This window comes from Talpa occidentalis, unplaced genomic scaffold (assembly GCF_014898055.3).
Source record: "Talpa occidentalis isolate TD23 unplaced genomic scaffold, MPIMG_talOcc4v2.1 talOcc4.4, whole genome shotgun sequence".
Taxonomy (NCBI): Eukaryota; Metazoa; Chordata; class Mammalia; order Eulipotyphla; family Talpidae; genus Talpa; species Talpa occidentalis.
This window is the reverse complement of record NW_023604295.1, coordinates 98,493,545-98,515,833: the sequence shown is the minus strand read 5'-3', so window position 1 is coordinate 98,515,833 and position 22,289 is coordinate 98,493,545. Positions and strand designations below refer to the sequence as shown.

At 41.7% G+C, this 22,289-nt stretch overlaps 3 protein-coding genes across 3 annotated transcripts; all 3 read right to left on the bottom strand.

The window, feature by feature from the left end:
• Positions 1–235: 235 nt before the first annotated feature.
• Positions 236–1,024, bottom strand: LOC119258209 (proline-rich protein 23A-like). Its single transcript, XM_037526667.1, has one exon. The coding sequence runs from the start codon at positions 1,022–1,024 to the stop codon at positions 236–238; it is 789 nt and encodes a 262-aa protein (XP_037382564.1).
• A 4,882-nt stretch (positions 1,025–5,906) lies between these two features.
• Positions 5,907–6,701, bottom strand: LOC119258208 (proline-rich protein 23A-like). Its single transcript, XM_037526666.1, has one exon. The coding sequence runs from the start codon at positions 6,699–6,701 to the stop codon at positions 5,907–5,909; it is 795 nt and encodes a 264-aa protein (XP_037382563.1).
• A 14,552-nt stretch (positions 6,702–21,253) lies between these two features.
• On the bottom strand, positions 21,254–22,048 carry LOC119258207 (proline-rich protein 23A-like). The gene has a single exon (XM_037526665.1). The coding sequence runs from the start codon at positions 22,046–22,048 to the stop codon at positions 21,254–21,256; it is 795 nt and encodes a 264-aa protein (XP_037382562.1).
• Positions 22,049–22,289: the final 241 nt, after the last annotated feature.

The following is a 22,289-nucleotide window of genomic DNA, read 5'->3' as shown; positions in this document are numbered from 1 at the left end:
ATTGTCTGGAACCGCTGGGCAGGTGTTCCATTTCTAAGGTGAGGTCTAGAATATGTTTTCTCTTGGTGTCTTCATCTCCCATGCAGGAAGTCTCAGGAAAAGCCATGATTTGCTGGGGAGGTGCCCAATCTCCAGGTGGCTGGTTGGCCAGCGCAAAGACTCTGGGAGTCCCGTAGGGCACTGAGGCAGGTGGGGGTGCAATCAGAATTGGCCCTGCCTGTGGGAAGGGGCCAGTTCAATTCAGGAACAGGCGTCTCCGGGCTTTGGGGTGAAGATGCTGAGGGCGCCGAGGGCGCTGCGGGCGTGCTTGGGGACCCGGATTCGGCGTTGGAGGTAGAGGTTGCAGGGGTGAGTTGGGGAAAGGCTCCAGAAGGCGCAACCTGAGGCTGAAGTAGGGGCCAGGAGAGCGTCTCTCTGGACTAGGGGTGGGGGCCCAAAGCCAGGGCTCTGGCACCAGGCCCTGGAGGTGGGGGCTAGCTACCTGAGGAGCCACAGGGCGGACGCCTGACCCGGCTGCATGGTCCATCCAAGGCGGCGGGAGCTGGTGGCCCGCGTCCTGGTGGACGACCCCTTGGGCAGCCATCTCTCGGGAACTGATGCAGAAGAAGCTCTGCTGGAGGATGACGGCCTCTCCCTCAGCACCCAGGAAAGGGCTGGGTTCCAGGCCGGCAGGAAGGTGGCCCTGCCCTCCTAGGTGTAGGTCTTCCAAGCGGAGGAGGGCCTCGGGAACCAGCACGAGAGTGTGCCCTCTGAGACGCACCTGCAGGACCGATGTTGGCTCGGGTTCCAGCACCAGCTCGACGTCGTCCAGGGGCACCTTTAGGGCACAGCCTGCGGGCAGGACCGCCATGGTGACCATTTCTGCTGCCTGGGGTCCGGTGAGGTCTGCCAGGTTGGGCGGCATCTGGAAGTTGGGGCCCTGGGACTCCAGGTGTCGTGGGCGCTTGGCAGGGCGGGGTTCCCCGGGCTGTGGTCCCCAGCAGGGTGCAGGGTAGGCGCTGGGGCTGCCGGGTCGGGTGCCCATCACCTGGCCGGCGCTGGAGGTGGCTCTCTCTGGGCCCTGGCAGAAGGCTGGGGTGCTGGTTCCTGCTCGCAGTGAGAGGTCTCTGTGATAGTCAGGCGGGCTGGGGGCAGCTGGGCTGCAGGAGCGCAGGGTGCAGAGCCTGCTCCGGGAGCCCCGAGGGTTCCTTCTGGGAGGACAGCTGTCCGGACTCTGAGTGAGGATCAGCCTCGCGTGATGGACGCTTATATTCCTCTGGCCGGATGCGGATGTGCAGGAGGATGAAGTTACAGTGACGTCAGTGGAATCAAAGTCGCCAAGTGTCAAGGTAAGGCCCTCCCCCTCCGTGGCTCCTCGCGCTCACCAGCGTTCAGGCAGGCAGTTAACATGGTAGGATCGGGAACATCGTGACCAAACCAAACCCTGGAAATCTGACTGGAACTGATTTTCAGGGGACTGGTGGTGGGGGTGGGAATGGGTGTGGCGGGAGATGGGAGGTGGGGGAGAAAGAGGTTGGTGGGGAAGCTGAGGGGGAGGGGCGCAAGACTGGGTGAGAGGACTCAGTGCAATATGGTGGAGGATTACTCGAGATTTGGTGGCGGGCTTGGTGTTGTCTCACACATCTGAAGAGATGAGAACATATGCCTCCCAATTATCTACAAGGCTTTAAGTCATTGTTCCCTCCATAAATTCAATACAATGATATTAAATCCCAAAGCAGATAGTATCGTGAGACCTAGGAAGTAGAGGATGTCTAAAGACAAGCACCACCTCCTGCCAATTTCTGTCAGGTAATAGGATTAGTGGGGCAAAATACCTGGGGATGTTTTTAGAAGGTGATGGGATTATTCCTCAGGTGAATGGGGCTTAGTGGTCATTTGTGCTTTTTTGGGGGCAGGGAGAATAGAAAGGTAATCTCATAAACTTCTCTGGCACTTGAAAAAGTAGCCCATGCCTAACGTCTTCCAAAATTTTCCAGGAGGCTATGAGGGTAACTCTCCCTATAATCTCTGGAAGGCTTTCCACTCACATGGTTCTTGACCTGTGTTTGTTACATGAGAGAAATTAGAAATGATAACTTTTCTTTGATAGAAAAGATTTTAAGACACAATCTAGTAATAGTAACTGGTTCTAGTTTTCTTTGTTGGTGGTCAGGCTGTGTTAATTATTAATAACAGTAGCAAAAATTTAGTTTTCTGTATTCAAATTTGTATTCAAACTTTTTATATTCAAATTTGCTGTATGACTTGAGTGTCACTTTAAAAGAGTTGGTTAATTCATTCTTCATTTGTGTATTTCAGAGGACAGGAGGAAATTTTATAAAATAATATACTTGCTTAGCATGGCATATGGGAATTAAACATGGAAATGTCTAGCTTTGTTAAACAGATCTTTATTAAATCAGAGATCTTTGATGTTTACCCTTGTGCTTATGGCAGAAAGTGTAGATGTGGTATTTCTGAGTAATAGTATGTGGTTCTCCAAGAATAATAGATAAGGCAAGCTGCTTTCTTAAGTAGTTTTTCTCATTTATCCTTTTGTGAGCAGTGGGTAAAATTCCCTTTGCACCACATCTTTGCCAACACTTAGTATCATTTGAGTTCTAGGCATTTTCCAACCTGGTAGTGTAAAATGGTATCTCATCAGGTATTTATGTTGTATTTCTCTGGTTACCAGTGAGGATGTACATGTTTTCATTTATTTGTGGACTGTTCATATAACATCTGATATGTTTATGTCTGTTTATGTCTTTTACAGGTTTTTTGTTATTGATTTTGGGATGTTAAAAAAAGTATGTTGACACTATCTTTTCCTGTTTCAGGGCTTATTTGCATCCACATTCTTTTTAGTGCCTTTTGATAAACAGAATTTCTTCACCTTATATATCAGTTTTGTTCTATGCTTTGAAATTTCTGTGCAGTAAGATATAATTCCTATCTTAAAATCATTTTTACATTTTTCCAAATATTTATGAAGTCTTAACTTTCAAACTGAACTCTTTCTAAATGTAAAAAATTGTACTCTATGAATGAGCTAGTGATCTGCTTTCAATTTTTTTTTTGGTCTACAAAATAATTCTGCCAATTTTTGAAAGATGGCTTCATTAAATGAAATATTGCTAGGCAAAATAGTTGTTTTCAAACCAGCACTTTACAGCTATATTTCTACTGTTTTCTGTCTTGTTCTTGTTGGTCTGAGTGGTTGCTTTTCACTGCAGTTATTTTTCTTTCTGCATAAAGGAAGTGTTCTTTGGATGTGGTGCATATGGACTTAGGATAATCTGTCAAAATGTGTGCATTTAAAAATACATCAGGGACAATTTACAATAGCTAAGCTTTGGAAACAACTCAAATGCCCCAAAATAGATGACTGTATCAAGATGTGTTGCATATACATAATGGAATATTACTCAGCATTCAAAAAAGGTAACACATGCAATTTGCAGCTGAATGGAGCTGGAAGAGATCGTGCTCAGCGAGATAAGCCAGAAAGAAAAAGAAAAATACCGGACGGTCTCACTCACAAGAGGAATCTAGAAAACCTAAATAAGGAACCAGGAAAAAGAATAACTACAAGAAAGAAAAAAACCAAAATCAACAAACAACTATGAACCAGAGACACACTTTGGGGGTGGGGCAGGGAAAGGAGGGATTGGGGTCAAAATCAGGGGGTTGCAATTGTATGGGGAATATAAAAATAAAAAAAAAAAAGGACAATGATGTAAAAAATAAAAAAAATATTAAAAAAAAGTGTCAAAAATGAAAAAAAAAAATGCATCAGGCCTTCCTGGTGGTACAAGGGGTTAAGACACAACCCACGAAGCTATCCGCAGCCACTGTAGCACGAGTTCGATCCCTGGCCAGAGAGCTACCCATATGGTGCTGCAGATGTCTCCTGACTCTGCCGCTGCTCCCCTCAGCAGTTTGTTTCAGTCAATCTTCCTGTTCTGTTCCCCACTCTGTCTCTGGTGAATCCTCTCACCCGAACACCTCTGGCCTGTACCCCTGTTCTTGTATGTATAAATAAATAAATCTTTTAAAGAATAAAATAAAATACATCATCTTGAAAACTAGTGTGCTTCCTGAAGGAGAATTCTAAGATTCTTCCCAAAATTAGTTATATTATTGGAACTACACTTCTTTTGGTGAACTTCTTGCCACCTCTTATGTTCATGGGATCAGGAAGACAAAAACTATGAAGGACAACCTCGGACATAAAGTCTAAGATTTTATGGTATTTCAGGCAAGAGATATTTTCCCTACTGATAGTTGATCAAATTCAGTCAAGTCAAATGAGAATAGAATACACTTCTCGGCATACTATATAAAAGTGTAGAAAATCAAATTTAGCATTTTAAATGCGCTCAAATGATTAGCCAATTCAAATATGAAAGGGATCACAACTTGATTGCTGCAATAATAAATGGCACAGCAAGGTACTAATATCTTTAAGCTAGTTAATATCATTTTGGAATTTAGAATGAACATGTAATACAACATTTTCAGGCATCCAAGACTAAAAGGGCTTACAAGCAAAACATGTTCAGATGCGCAACAACAAGATAATTGACCACACTCAGGACAGAATGGAAAGAACTTTTAAAGGATATTCTTCAGCAGTAGCAAATTGAGGCTGTACTTGGAGAGAATGGAATGCACAAATAAAAAGGTCGTGATGAATTGGTAAGCACATTAATAAAGCTAAAATATTGGTTGTTTTTAAAAAATGAAATTCCTTATAAAATGAAATTTCATTAAAAGATGAAATATAGTTGACTTCATTTTAACGGTATTTAACTTCCTGTATAAAAACATGAAGCAAATGTGGAAATAAGGTATTTATTTCTGAAGTTGGAAGTTTGGGGGCCTCACTGGTGGCGCAAGGGGTTAAACACAGCACTATGAAGCAATCTGTACCCTCTGCAGCATGAGTTTGATCCCCAGCCGGCCAGGGAGCTATCCACATGGCGCAGCAGACTTCTCCTGTCTCGCTCGCTGCTCCCCTCAGCAGTGTATTTCAGTCAGTCTGCCCCTTCTGCTCCCCACTCTGTCTCTGGCTGGTCCTCTCATTCCCAACCCCCCAACTCTGGCCTATCCCCCAGCTCTTGTATGCATAAATAAATACATCTTAAAAAAATAAAGTTGGAAGCTTGGATTACATAAGAGACGCATAGGGTGGAATCTGAAAGGTCCAACATAATATGGAATAGCAGGAATGCAAATATTTTACATCTGCTTATTGGGTGAAATTGCCAGATAGAGAGCTTGTAAAAAGAAATACATGTCACAACACATGCTGCAAATATCACACACAACCCTGAGTGGAAAAGACTTAGGCAGGTTGAGAGCTAGTTATGAATCCATTGCATACAAATCTGCACATTAAGCATCATTCTATTTTGTGGTTTTTCCAGAAAGCTGGCAACACCAAGCTTTGTGGCAAAAATACCAAGAGAGACTTGCTTATAAACAAAGAGTCTTTATTATAAAGTAAAGGGAAAGTCATAAGGAAACTGACAAGATAAATGCACATTTCTTGGTTTGGGGGAGGAACAGGGAAGGGCAGCACAGCGCTGGAGACTGGTTGGAGAGAAAGTCACTGATGCCAAGGGGGTGGGGGGGGGAGGGTCTTGAGGATGATCTCGAAAGAAGTCCAGACTTGTGAAAAGTCATTGTTTGGAACCGCTGGGCAGGCGTTCCATTTCTAAGGTGAGGTCTAGAATATGTTTTCTCTTGGTGTCTTCATCTCCTAAGCAGGCAGTCTCAGGAAAAGCCATGATTTGCAGGGGAGGTGCCCAATCTCCAGGTGGCTGGTTGGCCAGCGCAAAGACTCTGGGAGTCCCGTAGGGCACTGAGGCAGGTGGGGGTGCAATCAGAATTGTCCCTGCCTGTGGGAAGGGGCCAGTTCAATTCAGGAACAGGCGTCTCCGGGCTTTGGGGTGAAGATGCTGAGGGCGCCGAGGGCGCTGCGGGCGTGCTTGGGGACCCGGATTCGGCGTTGGAGGTAGAGGTTGCAGGGGTGAGTTGGGGAAAGGCTCCAGAAGGCGCAACCTGAGGCTGAAGTAGGGGCCAGGAGAGCGTCTCTCTGGACTAGGGGTGGGGGCCCAAGGCCAGGGCTCTGGCACCGGGCCCTGGAGGTGGGGGCTAGCTACCTGAGGAGCCACAGGGCGGAGTCCAGCGTCTGACCCGGCTGCATGGTCCATCCAAGGCGGCGGGAGCTGGTGGCCCGCGTCCTGGTGGACGACCCCTTGGGCAGCCATCTCTCGGGAACTGGTGCGGAAGAAGCTCTGCTGGAGGATGACGGCCTCTCCCTCAGCACCCAGGAAAGGGCTGGGTTCCAGGCCGGCAGGAAGGTGGCCCTGCCCTCCTAGGTGTAGGTCTTCCAAGCGGAGGAGGGCCTCGGGAACCAGCACGAGAGTGTGCCCTCTGAGACGCACCTGCAGGACCGATGTTGGCTCGGGTTCCAGCACCAGGTCGACGTCGTCCAGGGGCACCTTTAGGGCACAGCCTGCGGGCAGGATCGCCATGGTGACCATTTCTGCTGCCTGGGGTTCGGTGAGGTCTGCCAGGTTGGGCGGCATCTGGAAGTTGGGGCCCTGGGACTCCAGGTGTCGTGGGCGCTTGGCAGGGCGGGGTTCCCCGGGCTGTGGTCCCCAGCAGGGTGCAGGGTAGGCGCTGGGGCTGCGGGGTCGGGTGCCCATCACCTGGCCGGCGCTGGAGGTGGCTCTCTCTGGGCCCTGGCAGAAGGCTGGGGTGCTGGTTCCTGCTCGCAGTGAGAGGTCTCTGTGATAGTCAGGCGGGCTGGGGGCAGCTGGGCTGCAGGAGCGCAGGGTGCAGAGCCTGCTCCGGGAGCCCCGAGGGTTCCTTCTGGGAGGACAGCTGTCCGGACTCTGAGTGAGGATCAGCCTCGCGTGATGGACGCTTATATTCCTCTGGCCGGATGCGGATGTGCAGGAGGATGAAGTTACAGTGACGTCAGTGGAATCAAAGTCGCCAAGTGTCAAGGTAAGGCCCTCCCCCTCCGTGGCTCCTCGCGCTCACCAGCGTTCAGGCAGGCAGTTAACATGGTAGGATCGGGAACATCGTGACCAAAACAAACCGTGGAAATCTGACTGTGGAACTGAAGGTACAAGATGTTGAGAGCGGGGGCAGGGGAGCAAGGCAGGCCAAGGAGTCTCGGTGCAATATGGTGGAGGATTACTCGAGATTTGGTGGCGGCCTTGGTGTTGTCACATACATCTGAAGAGTTGAAAACCGATACCTCCAAATTATATACAAAGTTGTAACTATTGTTTTTGCAATAAAAGCAGTACAATAATATAAAGAACCCCAAACTAAGATAGGATTGCGAGACCGAGGAAGTAGAGGATGTCTCAATACAAGCCCTGCTTCCTGCCAGTTTCTGTCAGGTAATAGGATTAGTGGGGCAAAATCCTGGGGAGGTTTTTAGAAGGTGATGGGATTATTCCTCAGATGCCGGAGTGGAGCTTAGCGGTCATTCGTGCTGTTATTGTTTTTGGTAGTGGTTGGGGGTGGGTCTCTCGACAGAATTGAAATCTAATCATAAACACCTTAGTGACTTTCAGAAATAACCTATGTCTAAAGTCTTCCAAGATTTTCCAGGAGGCTATGAAGTGAATTCTCCCCATTTCGAATCACTGGACCTCACTCCATCCACGTGGTTCTTGACGTTTCTTTTATTGTGAGAGAAATTAGAAATGCAAACTCTTCTTTGATGAGAATAGATTTTAAGAAGCAGTGAAGTGATACTAACTAGCTCCAGTTTTTGTTTTGTTTTGTTGTTGTTGGATGTCAGGCTGTGGTAATTAATTATTAATAAGAGTCAAATATTTACTTTAAGGTTAACTTTTGTGTTCAGAGTTGCTGTCTGACTTAAATTGCTCTTTTTAATGAATTTGTTTATTTAGTCCTTAGTGAATTTCAGAGGAGAGAAGGAATTTTTTTTTTTGTGTGTGGTGAAATACTTAGTTTGTGTGGTTTATGGTAATTAAATACAGACATGTTTAAGTTTGTTGGAACAGAGATAATTGACATTTTATACTTATGCTTCTGGCAAAAGGCTTAGATGCAATATTTTGTGGAAATAGTGTATGGTACTCAAACAATAATGGATAAGGGCAAGCAGCTTTCTGAAATAGTACTAATTTTTTCTTTTGTGAACAGTGGGTAAGTTGCCTTTACACCACATCCTTACCAACACTTAGTATGGTTAGAATTTTCAACCTTATAATGTAAAGTGGTATCTCACCAGGTATTTATGTTGTATTTTTCTGATTATTCATGAGGTTGATCATATTTTTACATGTGTTGGCATATGTTTGTGTAACATCTTATGTATATGTTTGGAATGTTAATGACTTTTGTTTTTTAAAAACTTTAATTAATTAATTATTATTTTGGTTATTTATTTTTGGGACTTTAAAAAATGTATGTCTGTTGATACTACCTTTACCCATTTTGTGACTTGTTCATCTTCACATTCTTTTTAGTGCCTTTAGAGAAACAGAATGCTTTCACTTAAATAGTTTCAAATGTATCAGTTTTATTCTTTATGCTTTGCAATGTGCATTCTTTAAGAAATGATCCTCAGTCTACATTCATTTTTATATATTTCCAAATATTTTAATCTTTTCAATTGGAAGTGCTTTATCCAAATGTAAAAAATTATTTTCTATAAATGACATAGGGATCCAATTTCAATTTTTTTTTTGGTCTGCAAAATCTTTGTGTCAATATTTGAAAAATGGTTTCATCAGGTGAAAAAACCCAGTTAAATTAGCTGATTTCAAAGCAGTTTACTGCTGTTTTTCTACTGTTTTCTAGCTTCCATTGATGTTTCTGAGAAGTCAGAGTTATGACTGGTTGCCTTTTCATTGCAGTTGTCTTATCTTTCTGCATAAAATAAGTGTTCTTTGGATGTGGTATATTGTGGACTTAAAATATTCTAACTGTGTATTTTTAAAATACATCATCTTGAAAACTGTTGAGCTTCCTGAAGGAGAACGCTGTAGTTCTGAGAACTATCAATAGTTATATTCTTGAAACTATGCCTCTTTCACTTTCTGTATAGCTAAACATCTTGCAACCTGGTATCTTCATGGGGTCAGGAAGACTAAGTACTCTGGCCTGTTACTCCAGTCCAAGGTGGGAATCTCCTCATCTGTCATATGCTACATTGACGTCTTCAAATATTCGGGACATGGTATTTTCTAACCCTCCTTTACTTTTTCATCTCTAACACCTCACTCTGTCTTTTGGAGTTTATGGTCAATCACAAAACTGAGACATCTGCTTCCCTGACATGACCTTTAACCTTCCACTACAATAGAAACCCATTACTTCTGAGTAGACTTCCCAGGGGGAGGCTGCTTTCTCTCCCTCATCTCTGGTGCGGATAACTGAAGGTGCGGTATGTGTTCCTTTTGCTCTTACTGCTGCTTCCCAACCTCTTCTCCATCATTCCTGGATTTCATGTCCTCTGACTATCAGAACCTTCTATTCTGGCTTGATTCAGTTGTCTACCTCTTTCCCAATCCCAGGCTCTTTCCTCTCACTCCTGACTTGTCTTTTACGCTTGACTTTCTTCACTCTCATATTGATTCTGTTGTAATTCCTAGTGATTTAAAAATATGCTTAGGTTATTCATCTGAAGCATGAGTGTGTCTCCATCCTGTACCACCCCTAAAAATGAGACCCTCATTTTTCGTTTGTAGTCAACGTGTCTGTTTGGATATGTGACAGGCACATCAAATGATAGATGTCCGATATTGAATTTATCCTTCTGTCGCTCTATCTGCCCCATTCCAAGGTCTTTTTAATCTTAGAAAGTAACAATTCCATTTTTATTTATTATTTTTTGCTCAAGCCCATAATCTTCAAATTATCCTTGCAGTTACCTCTTTTATCTTTAATGTCAAGCAGTTCTGTTTTCTTTCCCTTCAAGATATATCCAACTACATGTAGCTTCCAGTTGCTCCTCTTCCAATTACTTTAACTAAGGCAACATTATTTCTTGTGCGAATTATTGCACTCCATGAGGGCAGTGACTCCTAACTATTTTGTTCTTGGCTGTATGCCCCATTGGAAATGTGTCTGGTCATAGTAGTCACTTAATGTATACTTGTGACTGAATGAACATTTTTTTCCCTTCATCACATCTGGAAAATTCTTGTTCATTGTCACTGTGTGAATAATGTTACTTTCTTATTCCCTCATTGTTCTTTCTCTCCATCCCCAAAAGTCCTATGGCAGAATCGTTCCCTCTTCAACAATATCACTTTAACTCCCTTTGGAATTTTGGTTTTACCCTTGTTGGCTTTATGGATGGGTTCTCTAGTTTGGAATTTGCACTCTCCGTTCTCTGTAGTGCTCTTAATCCCATCTTGTATTTCTCACTCCAAAATTTATATATTTAATCCCCAGAAGTGTTCTTTATTTTCCTTTTAAAATGGTCATATCTTTTTAAAAAAATAATTTATGTCATACTGGTTTACATCATTTTGTATATTTTTCAGATTCAGGTTGATACCTCTTCAAGTGTATGTTATGACATGATGCTCACCACCAAAGTAACCCCAGCAATGTCCATTGTCTTCTCCCACACTTTACTACAATTCCTGTCTCCCCCTCTGGTAACCCCAGTTCTGCAGTCAGAATCCACTGTTTTATTTTTTTAGTTAGGTTTTATATGTTCCTTTATAGTCTACATATGAGTGGAATCATCCAGTATTTGTCTTTTTTCTGGCTTACTTTCACTTAACATGATGCCCTCAGATTCCAACAATCTTTCCAGCATAGGAAGATTTCATATTTTTTATGGCTGAGTATTATTTCATTGTGTATATATACCACATCTTCCTTTTCTAGTCATCTGTCATTGGGCAATTAGGTTGTTTCCATATCTTGGCTGTTGTAATAGTGCTGTAATTAGAGTAGAGGTGCATATATCTTTTTGAATTAATGCTTTTGTATTCTTTGAATAGATATGTAGATGTGGAATTACTGTATCATATGATAGATATATTTTTAACTGTTTGAGGAACCTCCATACTGGACAGTCTCCATTCCTACTAACAGTACTTGCAGGTACCTATTTCTCCACAACCTCCCCAGCCCTTGTTGTTTTGGGTCTTGTAGGCATAGACCATTCTCATGGTATTTCACTGTGGTTTTGTTTTGCATTTCCCTGTTGATAAATGAGGTAATTTTTTCCTGTACCTGATGGCCATCTTTATGTCTTTGGAATTGTGTTCATTTACCTCTTCTGATAATTTTTTTGGATTGGGTTATTTGTTTTCTTTTTGTTGAGTTATATGAGTTATTTTCAGACCTTGGATATCAACCCCTTGCAGGATGAATCATGTGTAAATATTTTCTCCCATTCTATAGGTGTCTTTTTTTTCATTTCATCATTATTTATCTTTATTTTTTAATGGTTACTGATTTATGCATTTGTCTTCTGTATTATTTATTTATTGAGTTAAAAAGTAAGCGTCTCAGATATTGCTAGAAAAACATTAAAACTTTCGGAAGACACATAATAGTAAAGCTCCCAAGAATCCAGGACAAGGAAAAAATAATGAAGCTGGCAAGAGGGAAGAAACAGATAACATTCAAAGGAAAGCCAATCAGGCTGACCTCAGACTTCTCCGAAGAAACACTATGGGCAAGGAGAGAGTGGAGGGACATAGTCAACAGACTCCAAGAAAACAGATGCCAACCAAGAATACTCTATCCTGCAAAGCTCTCCTTCCTCTTTGAAGAAAGAATATGGACCTTCCCAGACAAACAGAAACTCCGGAATTTCATTACAACTAAACCCCCACTCCAAAAAATACTACAAGGAGTCCTAAAGCCAGAACCTCAGAGGGACGAATAACAATGAAAGAAGGCCAAAAAAAAAAAAGTTATTAAAAGAATAAATAAATAAAATCAAAGGAAAGACAAACACAATGGCAAATACAGATGCTATCATATCAATATTAACTCTAAATGTAAATGGACTAAACTCTTCAATAAAAAGACACAGAGTTGCAGCCTGGATTAAGAAACAAAACCCAACCTTTTGCTGTCTCCAGGAAACACATTTAGCTACAAAAGATAAAAATAGGCTCAAAGTTAAAGGATGGAAAACAATCCTACAAGCAAATGGACCAAAAAAGAAAGCAGGAACAGCTATACTTATATCAGATAAAACAGATTTCAAACTCAAAAAGATAAAAAGAGACCCCAATGGTCACTACATTATGATCAAGGGGACAATACTTCAAGAAGAAATAACACTCATTAACATATACTCACCAAACGAAGGAGCACCAAAATATATCAGACAACTGTTGTCCTCTCTGAAAACAGACATCAGAGAAAACACATACGTAGTGGGAGACTTCGACACACCACTATCAACAATGGATAGATCAACAAGACAAAAAATAAGTAAAGAAACCAAAGCTCTAAATAAGGACCTAGAGCAATTGGGCTTAACAGACATCTATAGAACACTAAACCCCCAAAAAACGGAGTACACATTTTTCTCAAGCGCACACGGATCATTCTCCAGGATCGATCACATACTGGGGCACAAGACAAACATCAACAGATACACCAAGATTGAAATCATATCAACCATCTTTTCTGACCATGAAGGCATCAAACTAGAAATAAACCATAAAAAGAAGGCAAGGAACTTTCCTACCTCATGGAGACTAAAAACCACACTACTGGAAGACCACTGGACTAATGAGGAGATCAAAGAAGAAATTAAAAAATTCTTTGAATTGAACGACAAGGAGGACACCAATATCCTAAATGTATGGGATGCAGCAAAAGCAGTAATAAGAGGAAAATATATAGCAATAGAAGCTCACATCAAAAAACAAGAAAGAACTCAAAGAAACAACCTAATCTCGAAGCTCAAAGATCTAGAAAAAGAACAACAAAAAAACCCCAAAACCAGTAGAAGAAAAGAAATAATAAAAACCAAAGCAGAAATAAATGAAATTGAAACTATAAAAACAATCCAAAAGATCAATGAAACCAAGAGCTGGTTCTTTGAAAAAATCAATAAAATAGACAAACCCCTAGCCAGGCTCACAAAGGAAAAAAGGGAGAAAGCACAAATACACAGAATCATAAATGAAAGAGGAGAAATCACAACGGACACAGCAGAAATCAAAAGAATAATCAGTAACTACTATGAACAGTTATATGGAAACAAGTTTAACAATCTAGAGGAGATGGACAAATTCCTACAACCCTACAATCACCCAAAGCTAGATAAAGAAGAAATAGAACACCTAAACAGACCAATTACAAGCAGCGAAATTGAAATGGTAATCAAAAACCTCCCCAAAAACAAAAGCCCAGGACCTGATGGATTTACAAATGAATTCTACCAAACATTCAGAGACGAATTAGTGCCTATCCTTCACAAACTCTTCCAAAAAATTGAGAAGGAAGGGACAATACCGAACACTTTCTATGAAGCCAACATTACACTAAAACCAAAACCGAACAAGGACAACACAAAAAAGGAAAACTACAGGCCAATCTCCCTAATGAACACTGATGCAAAAATCCTCAATAAAATTTTAGCTATCAGAATCCAACAATGTATCCATAAGATAATTCACCACGACCAAGTAGGATTCATTCCAGGGACACAAGGATGGTTTAACATCCGAAAATCAATCAACGTTATCCAACACATCAACAAAAAGAAATATAAAAACCATATGATAATATCAATAGATGCTGAGAAAGCTTTCGACAAAGTGCAACACCCATTCATGATAAAAACCCTTGAAATTCTTGGGATACAAGGAACATACCTCAACATCATAAAGGCCATCTATGACAAGCCAACAGCCAGTATCATTCTCAATGGTGAAAAGCTGAAAGCAATTCCATTAAGATCTGGAACAAGACAAGGATGTCCACTCTCACCACTGCTTTTCAATATAATACTGGAAGTCCTAGCCAGAGCAATAAGACAAGAGAAAGACATTCAAGGAATCCAAATAGGAAAAGAAGTCAAACTATCACTATTTGCAGATGATATGATAATATACATAGAGAACCCCAAAAAGTCCACAGAAAAACTAATTCAACTCATCAATCAGTTCAGTAAAGTGGCAGGATACAAAATCAACACGCAAAAGTCAGTAGCCTTCCTATACACAAACAATAAATCTGAAGAAGAAGAAATCAAAAAAACCATCCCTTTTTTTATTGAAACAAAAAAAATCAAATATTTGGGAATAAATCTAACAAAAGAGGTAAAGGACCTATACAAAGAAAACTATAAAACACTGTTAAAAGAAATAGAAGAAGACACAAAGAAATGGAAAGACATCCCCTGCTCATGGATTGGAAGAATAAACATTATCAAAATGGCCATCCTTCCAAAAGCAATATACAGATTCAATGCTATTCCAATCAAAATTTCAATGTCATTCTTCAAAGAAATAGAACAATTATTGATGAAATTCATATGGAATCACAAAAACCCCCAAATAGCCAAAGCTCTCCTAAAAAAAAAGAAGGGAATGGAGGCATCACACTCCCAGACTTCAAACTATACTACAAAGCCATAATCATCAAAACTGCATGGTATTGGAACAAGAACAGACATATAGACCAATGGAATCGAATAGAAAATCCAGAAATAAACCCACAGATTTATGGTCAACTAATCTTTGACAAAGGAGTAAAGACTATGCATTGGAGCAAAGAAAGTTTGTTCAAAAAATGGTGCTGGGAAAACTGGGTAGCTACATGCAAAAGAATGAAGCTTGACCACTACCTCACACCATACACAAAAATCAACTCAAAATGGATTAAAGAACTAGACATAAGACCTGAAACCATAAAATATATAGAAGGAAATATAGGCGAAACACTACGTGATTTGCACATCAAAGACATCTTTAGAGACACATCACCCAAAGCAGTGATAGTGAAGGCAAAGATAAACGGCTGGGACTACATCAAATTAAAGAGCTTCTGCACAGCAAAAGAGACAATAACCAAAACAAAGAGAAACCCCACCAACTGGGAGAACATTTTTGCACCCAACACTAATGATAAAGGACTGATCACAAAAATCTGCAAAGAGCTGATGAGACTCAACAACAACAAAGAAAATAATCCAGTCAAAAAATGGGCTGAAGAGCTAAAAAGAAACTTCTCTGAAGAGGAAATGCAAATGGCCAACAGGCATATGAAAAAATGTTCAACATCACTTGTCATCAGGGAAATGCGAATCAAAACTACCATGAGATACCATCTTACACCAGTGAGAATGGCACATATTAAAAAAACTAGCAACAACAAATGTTGGCGAGGATGTGGAGAAAAAGGAACTCTTCTGCACTGTTGGTGGGAGTGCAAACTGGTCCAACCACTGTGGAGAGCTGTGTGGAGATTTCTGGACCTACTAAACATAGAGCTTCCATATGATCCAGCAATTCCACTCCTAGGTATTTACCCAAAGGACACAGAAACATCAATTCCAAAGAACACCTGCACCCCTATGTTTATAGCAGCACTGTTTACAATAGCTAAGCTTTGGAAACAACCCAAATGCCCCAAAATAGATGACTGGATCAAGAAGATGTGGTACATATATACCATGGAATATTACTCAGCATTCAAAAAAGATAAACACATGCAATTTGCAGCAACATGGATGGCGCTGGAAGGGATCATGCTCAGCGAAATAAGCCAGAAAGAAAAAGAAATATACCGGATGGTCTCACTCATAGCAGGAATCTAGAAAACTTAAATAAGGGACCAGGAAAATGAATAACTATAAGAAAGTGAAAATCAAAATCAACAAAAAACTATGAACCAGAGACACTTTTAGGGGGGCGGGGCGGGAGGGGAGGGATTGGGGTCAGAATGGGGGGGCTGCAATTGTATGGGGAATATAAAAATAAAATTTATTATTTAAAAAAAAAGAAATTGTATGGGGGAATATAAAAATAAAATTTATTATTAAAAAAAAGAAAAAAAAAGAAAAAAAAACATTAAACCTTTCACACATAATAGGATAGTAACCATCCAGTTAAGTATAACTAAATAAATAATTTTAAAAGCATACAAATATGTCTATAATTAAACTAAAAACCTGATGATAGTCTATTGCTTTTCTTGTTAAATTTATTTTGCATTTAAAAAATTGATTGATTTTTTTATGAGGGTGGAAAACATTTTATTTTTATTTTTTGGTCATGTATTATGTTCATTAATTCCTTTTTTTTTCTAACTTCTTTTCTTTTCTTTTATATATTTTTTACATCATTTTTCATTTTTGTACAATGTATGCATTTTCATCTTGGTTATATTACCCATACAATTCCCACCCCCCTTATTTTGCATAGATGTCTTTTTTTTAATGTTAGCTACTTTTGCTGTGTAAATGCTTTTTATTTTGATGTGTACCATTTTTTCCTTTTCTATTTGTTTTCCCTTTCTGTTGGAGTGGATTCTCGAAAGAAATCTCTGTAGTTGATGTCATGCAGTGTCTTATCTATGATTTCTTCCATGTATCTTATGAGTTCAGTTCTTATATCTTATATTCAGTTCTTCTATCTATTTATTTTAATTTGCTTTTTGTGTATGATGGGAGAATTTTACTTTTTGGTATATGGTTTTACAGTTTACCCGACACTGTTTGTTGAAAAGAGTTTCTTTTTTCAACTGTATGCTCTTGATTCCTTAGTTGTAAATAAACTGTGCATATGTGTGTGGTTCATGACTTGCGCCATGTTAAGCTTATTTCTAGGTACCTAATTCTTTTGGATGTGATAGTCAGTGGGATTTTTTTCTTTTTAAAGATTTATTTATATATGCATACAAGAATTGGGGTATAGGCCAGAGGTGGGATGTGTATGTGAGAGGATTCACCAGAGACAGATTGGGAAACAGAATAAGGTGATTGACTGAAGTGCACTGCTGAGGGGAGCAGCGGGTGAGACAGGAGAGGTCTGCTGCGCCATGTGGGTATCTTCTTAGTTGGCTGGGCATCGAACTCATGCTGCAGAGGCTGCAGATAGCTTCACAGTGCTGTGCTTAACCCCTTGCGCCACCAGGGAGGCCCAGGGACGTTTTTCTTGACTTCTTTTCTTTAGTTTGTCATTTACATATAGAAACAAGATGTATTTGTTTATTTTGATTTTGTAGCAGAAAGTTGTCATGGCTTTTATTTTCTCCTTAGTCCTCTTTTGTCCTCAATCAAATTAAAAGTATTGAAAATATTTTATATCTAATATTTCATCAATTTCTAACATTTGAGGGTCTGATTCTTCCTTTCCTGGGGGGGGGAGTTTGGTTGTGATTAATTTATTCTCACTTATGGTGGTTTGTTCCATATGTGTTTTTTGATTTTAGGTTATGAGCTTAGAATCAGTTGGATGTTATCTTGGAAGACACTAGAGCCTGGGTACAAGATGTATTTTCCTCAGAGATTTGTTTTACTTTTACCTGCTTAATCATCCATCAAGGAATACCTTACACTACCCCTCCCACTAAATAGCTTGTGTTCCATCTGACCTGCCATCATAGCTGAGACAGACACAGTTATATTCCATCTCCTTCTGTATTGTGAGCTATCATCCCCTCCAACCCCCATCTCACTATTCCCCCTCCTCCCTCCCTGCTTTTCCATGTTAGATTACCTCCTGGCAATATCAAAATTTGGAAGCCTGAGATTTTATTCAGGGCTGTGAGATTATAGAAATTAATTTTCTCTCCCCTGCAAATAAGTCATTAAAAACAAATCTTTAATGTTGTAAATAAGTTGCATATATATGTAAATATATATAAATAAAACAAAACCATATACATACAGTTTTATTTCTTGTTCTTGATTCTGTTTTGTCATCTGTGATCCAGTTTTTAATGCTTATGCCATATTGTTTTGAATAATGTAGCTTTGTAGCATAGCATGAAGTCAGGGAGCATGATACCTCCGTTTTTGTTCTTTTATCTTAGGATTGTTTTGCCTGTGAAAATTTCTTTTATAATTTCCTATAAATTTTAAATATCTTGTTCTGTGATAATGCCATTGGAATATTAACAGGGATTGTATTAAATCTCTACATTACTTTAGGTAAAATGGTCATTTTGACATTGTTGATTCTCTGATCCAAGAAGGCAACAGAGAAAGAACAATATCTTCAACAAATGGTGTCTGCAAAACCAGACAGCTACTTGGAACAAAATGAAACTAGACCACTATCTTATACCATATGCTAAAATCAACTTAAAATGGGTAAGAAATATGAATATGGGATTTGAAACCATACAACACACAGAAGGTAACACAGGTAAAAGCCTCTTTTCATTGGTCTCAGTGATATTTTTGTGGATTTGTCAGCAACAGTAAGTGAACAAAAGAAAATATAAACAAATGGGACCATGTGACACTAATAGGCTTCTGCACAGGGAAAGAAATCATCATCAAAGTGAAAAGACAGTTACTGCATGGGAGAAATAATTGTAAACCATATAGCGTATAAAAAATTATGATCCAATATAGACAAACAAGTCATAAACTCAACAACAATGAAAAATACAGCCCATTTAGGACCTCCCTAGTGGCGCAGAAGGTTGAGTGCTGCACTGTGAAGCTGTCGGCAGCCTCTGCAGTGCGGGTTTGATCCCAGCCCGCCGGCGGGCAAGAATCCCACATGGCGAAGCAGGCCTCTCCTGTCTTGCCTGCTGCTCTCCTCAGCAGTGTATTTCGTCAGTGTGCCTGTTCTGTTCCCTGCTCTGTCTCTGGTGAATCCTCTCACTCTCCTGCACATCTGGCTTGTACCCCGGTTATTGTATAAATAAATAAATCTTAAAAAAAACCCAAAACCATCCATTAAAAAAAAAACCAAACAATCCATTTAATAAGTGGGCAGAGGATCTGCAAGGTCATTCCACCAATGAAGCTACATAGATGACCAACAAACATATGAAAGCATGCTGTACATTGTAGGGGAAGGAAGGAAGGATGGTTTAGATGTGGTGAGAATTGTGGAGATGTCAGATTGGGGAATTCCCACTATGTGTTATATGGCTTCAAATCCTTTGTCACAGATGACAAAATAGGATCAAGAACCAGAAATAAAAATCTCAATGGATAGGAAATTTTAAACCATATTAAATATTGACATCTACTTATAAAAGAAAGCTATCGGCCTCCAGGAGTCAGGAATAGAAGAATTTGATTTCTGAGGGAGCTGCTGATATGTTGATGTATTTGTGGTTACAAGATAAAATAGCTGGTTGTCACTGGGCTTTCTCTTGGTTTGCGTGGGCTGAAGGTTGGCCTACTGTCAGTCATCAGAGGTTGCAAAGGCACTGACAGCTGCTTCATGGTTGTTCTTGTCTTGATCCAGGAAAGACAGATTTCCACTGGGAATGGCCACGTGGGCCTGCTTGGGAACTAGTCCTGTGGCTCTCTGGAGAGACACGTTACAAGTTTCCAAATCCCTGATTCTGAGCTGTGGCCTGGAAAGACTACAAATGGCAAAATGTAAACTTCTTTAATGTGAGATGCAGAAGATAAATCCTTATTAATGTGTCCACTGATGAAATTCACAAAGCACACGAGACAATCCAATGTGATTAAGGGCCAATAGTGGGATATCTTACCTGTGAGGAAATGGAGTCAATTTAGCTGTTAACTAATGTTAAAAACTTTTAAAACCTGGCCTCCCTGGTGGCACAAGGGGTTAAGCATAGCACTATGAAGCAATCCACAGCCTCTGCAGCATGAGTTCGATCCCTGGCCGGCCGGAGAGGGTCCCACATGGTGCAGCAGAACCCTCTGGACTCGCCCGCTGCTCCCCTCAGCAGTGTACTTCAGTCAGTCTGCCTGTTCTGTTCCCCACTCTGTCTCTGGTGGATCCTCTCACCCCCCACTCCTCATCTCTGGCCTGTACCCCAGCTCTTGTATGCATAAATAAATAAATAAATCTTTTACAAAAAAAACTTTAAAAACCTGAAGAATTGAATACTATACATGAACCAAAAAAAGAAGTTTATGAGACTTAGTGAGGAAAGGTATGAAATGAGAGAAGGAAAGTAAAAATTTTAAAAAGTAAATATATAGATCGAAATGAAGCTTTTTTATAGACGTTAACACATACTGTAAACAGTTGATAAAAAGATTAGTAAGCTGGATAAAAGGATAAAGGAAGCTGAAATCGGTAAGTTGCACACATGTGATATTAGGATGTTAGGAGTCATGGGAGATTGAGCATACCATTATATATTTTTGACTTTATTTCAGATGTGGGGATATGTAGGATATCCGGAGTATAAAGCCTAACATTCTGTGGCATTTCATATAAGAGATAGTTTCCCTATTATAGTTAATCAAATTGGGTCAAATCAAGCAATAATAGAATGTACTCCTTAGCATGTTATATGAAACTGTAGAACATCAAATTTGTCCTTCCAACATATGCTCAAATTAACAGTTAATTCACATGTGAATTAACAACTTGATTGGTACAAGACTTCTTGCCTGCAAAACCAGCAACAGAAGATGGCACTAATACTGACATCTTTAGGGTAGTTAAATATTCTGGAATTAAGAATGAACGTATATTTTCAGACATACAAGACTATCAACATCATCATATGTACAACACCAAGATAGTTTACCACATACAGGTAGAGTGGGAAGAAATATTAAAGGCTATCCTACGGGAAACATCATTCCCTTTTCAGTTTTCTTGTAGAGAGTTAGAAACACCAAGTGTTCTAGCAAAAATGCCAAAAAGGAAAAGTCTTTATAAATGAAGAGTTTTTATTGTAAAGTATGGGAAAGCATACAAGGAAACTGACAAGATAAGAAATGCACATTTCTTGGTTTGGGGAGGAACAGGGGAGCAGCAGCACAGCGCTGGAGACTGGTTGGAGAGAAAGTCAATGGTGCCAAGGTGGGGGGAGGGTCTTGAGGATGATCTTGAAAGAAGCCCAGACTTAGAAAAGTCATTGTTTGGAACCGCTGGGCAGGTGTTCCATTTCTAAGGTGAGGTCTAGAATATGTTTTCTCTTGGTGTCTTCATCTCCTAAGCAGGCAGTCTCAGGGAAAAGCCATGATTTGCAGGGGAGGTGCCCTATCTCCAGGTGGCTGGTTGGCCAGCGCAAAGACTCTGGGAGTCCCGTAGGGCACTGAGGCAGGTGGGGGTGCAATCAGAATTGTCCCTGCCTGTGGGAAGGGGCCAGTTCAATTCAGGAACAGGCGTCTCCGGGCTTTGGGGTGAAGATGCTGAGGGCGCCGAGGGCGCTGCGGGCGTGCTTGGGGACCTGGATTCGGCGTTGGAGGTAGAGGTTGCAGGGGTGAGTTGGGGAAAGGCTCCAGAAGGCGCAACCTGAGGCTGAAGTAGGGGCCAGGAGAGCGTCTCTCTGGACTAGGGGTGGGGGCCCAAGGCCAGGGCTCTGGCACGGGGCCCTGGAGGTGGGGGCTAGCTACCTGAGGAGCCACAGGGCGGAGTCCAGCGCCTGACCCCGCTGCATGGTCCATCCAAGGCGGAGGGAGCTGGTGGCCCGCGTCCTGGTGGACGACCCCTTGGGCAGCCATCTCTCGGGTACTGGTGCAGAAGAATCTCTGCTGGAGGGTGACGGCCTCTCCCTCAGCACCCAGGAAAGGGCTGGGTTCCAGGCCGGCAGGAAGGTGGCCCTGCCCTCCTAGGTGTAGGTCTTCCAAGAGGAGGAGGGCCTCGGGAACCAGCACGAGAGTGTGCCCTCTGAGACGCACCTGCAGGACCGAAGTTGGCTCGGGTTCCAGCACCAGGTCGACGTCGTCCAGGGGCACCTTTAGGGCACAGCCTGCGGGCAGGACCGCCATGGTGACCATTTCTGCTGCCTGGGGTCCGGTGAGGTCTGCCAGGTTGGGCGGCATCTGGAAGTTGGGGCCCTGGGACTCCAGGTGTCGTGGGCGCTTGGCAGGGCGGGGTTCCCCGGGCTGTGGTCCCCAGCAGGGTGCAGGGTAGGCGCTGGGGCTGCGGGGTCGGGTGCCCATCACCTGGCCGGCGCTGGAGGTGGCTCTCTTCCAGGCCTGCAGAAGGCTTGGGAGCCTGTGTCCGGCCGGCGGTGCGAGGTCTCTAGGACAGAGGGCGCCTGGGGCCCAGGAGCATATGCAAAATCCCTCTTGTGAGCTTGTCCTGGGAGCGTGTGCTTGGAGCTCTGAGGGTTTCTTCCCGGAGCGCAGCACTCGGGATTCCCCATGAGGACCAGCCTCGAGTGATGGACGCTTTGATTTC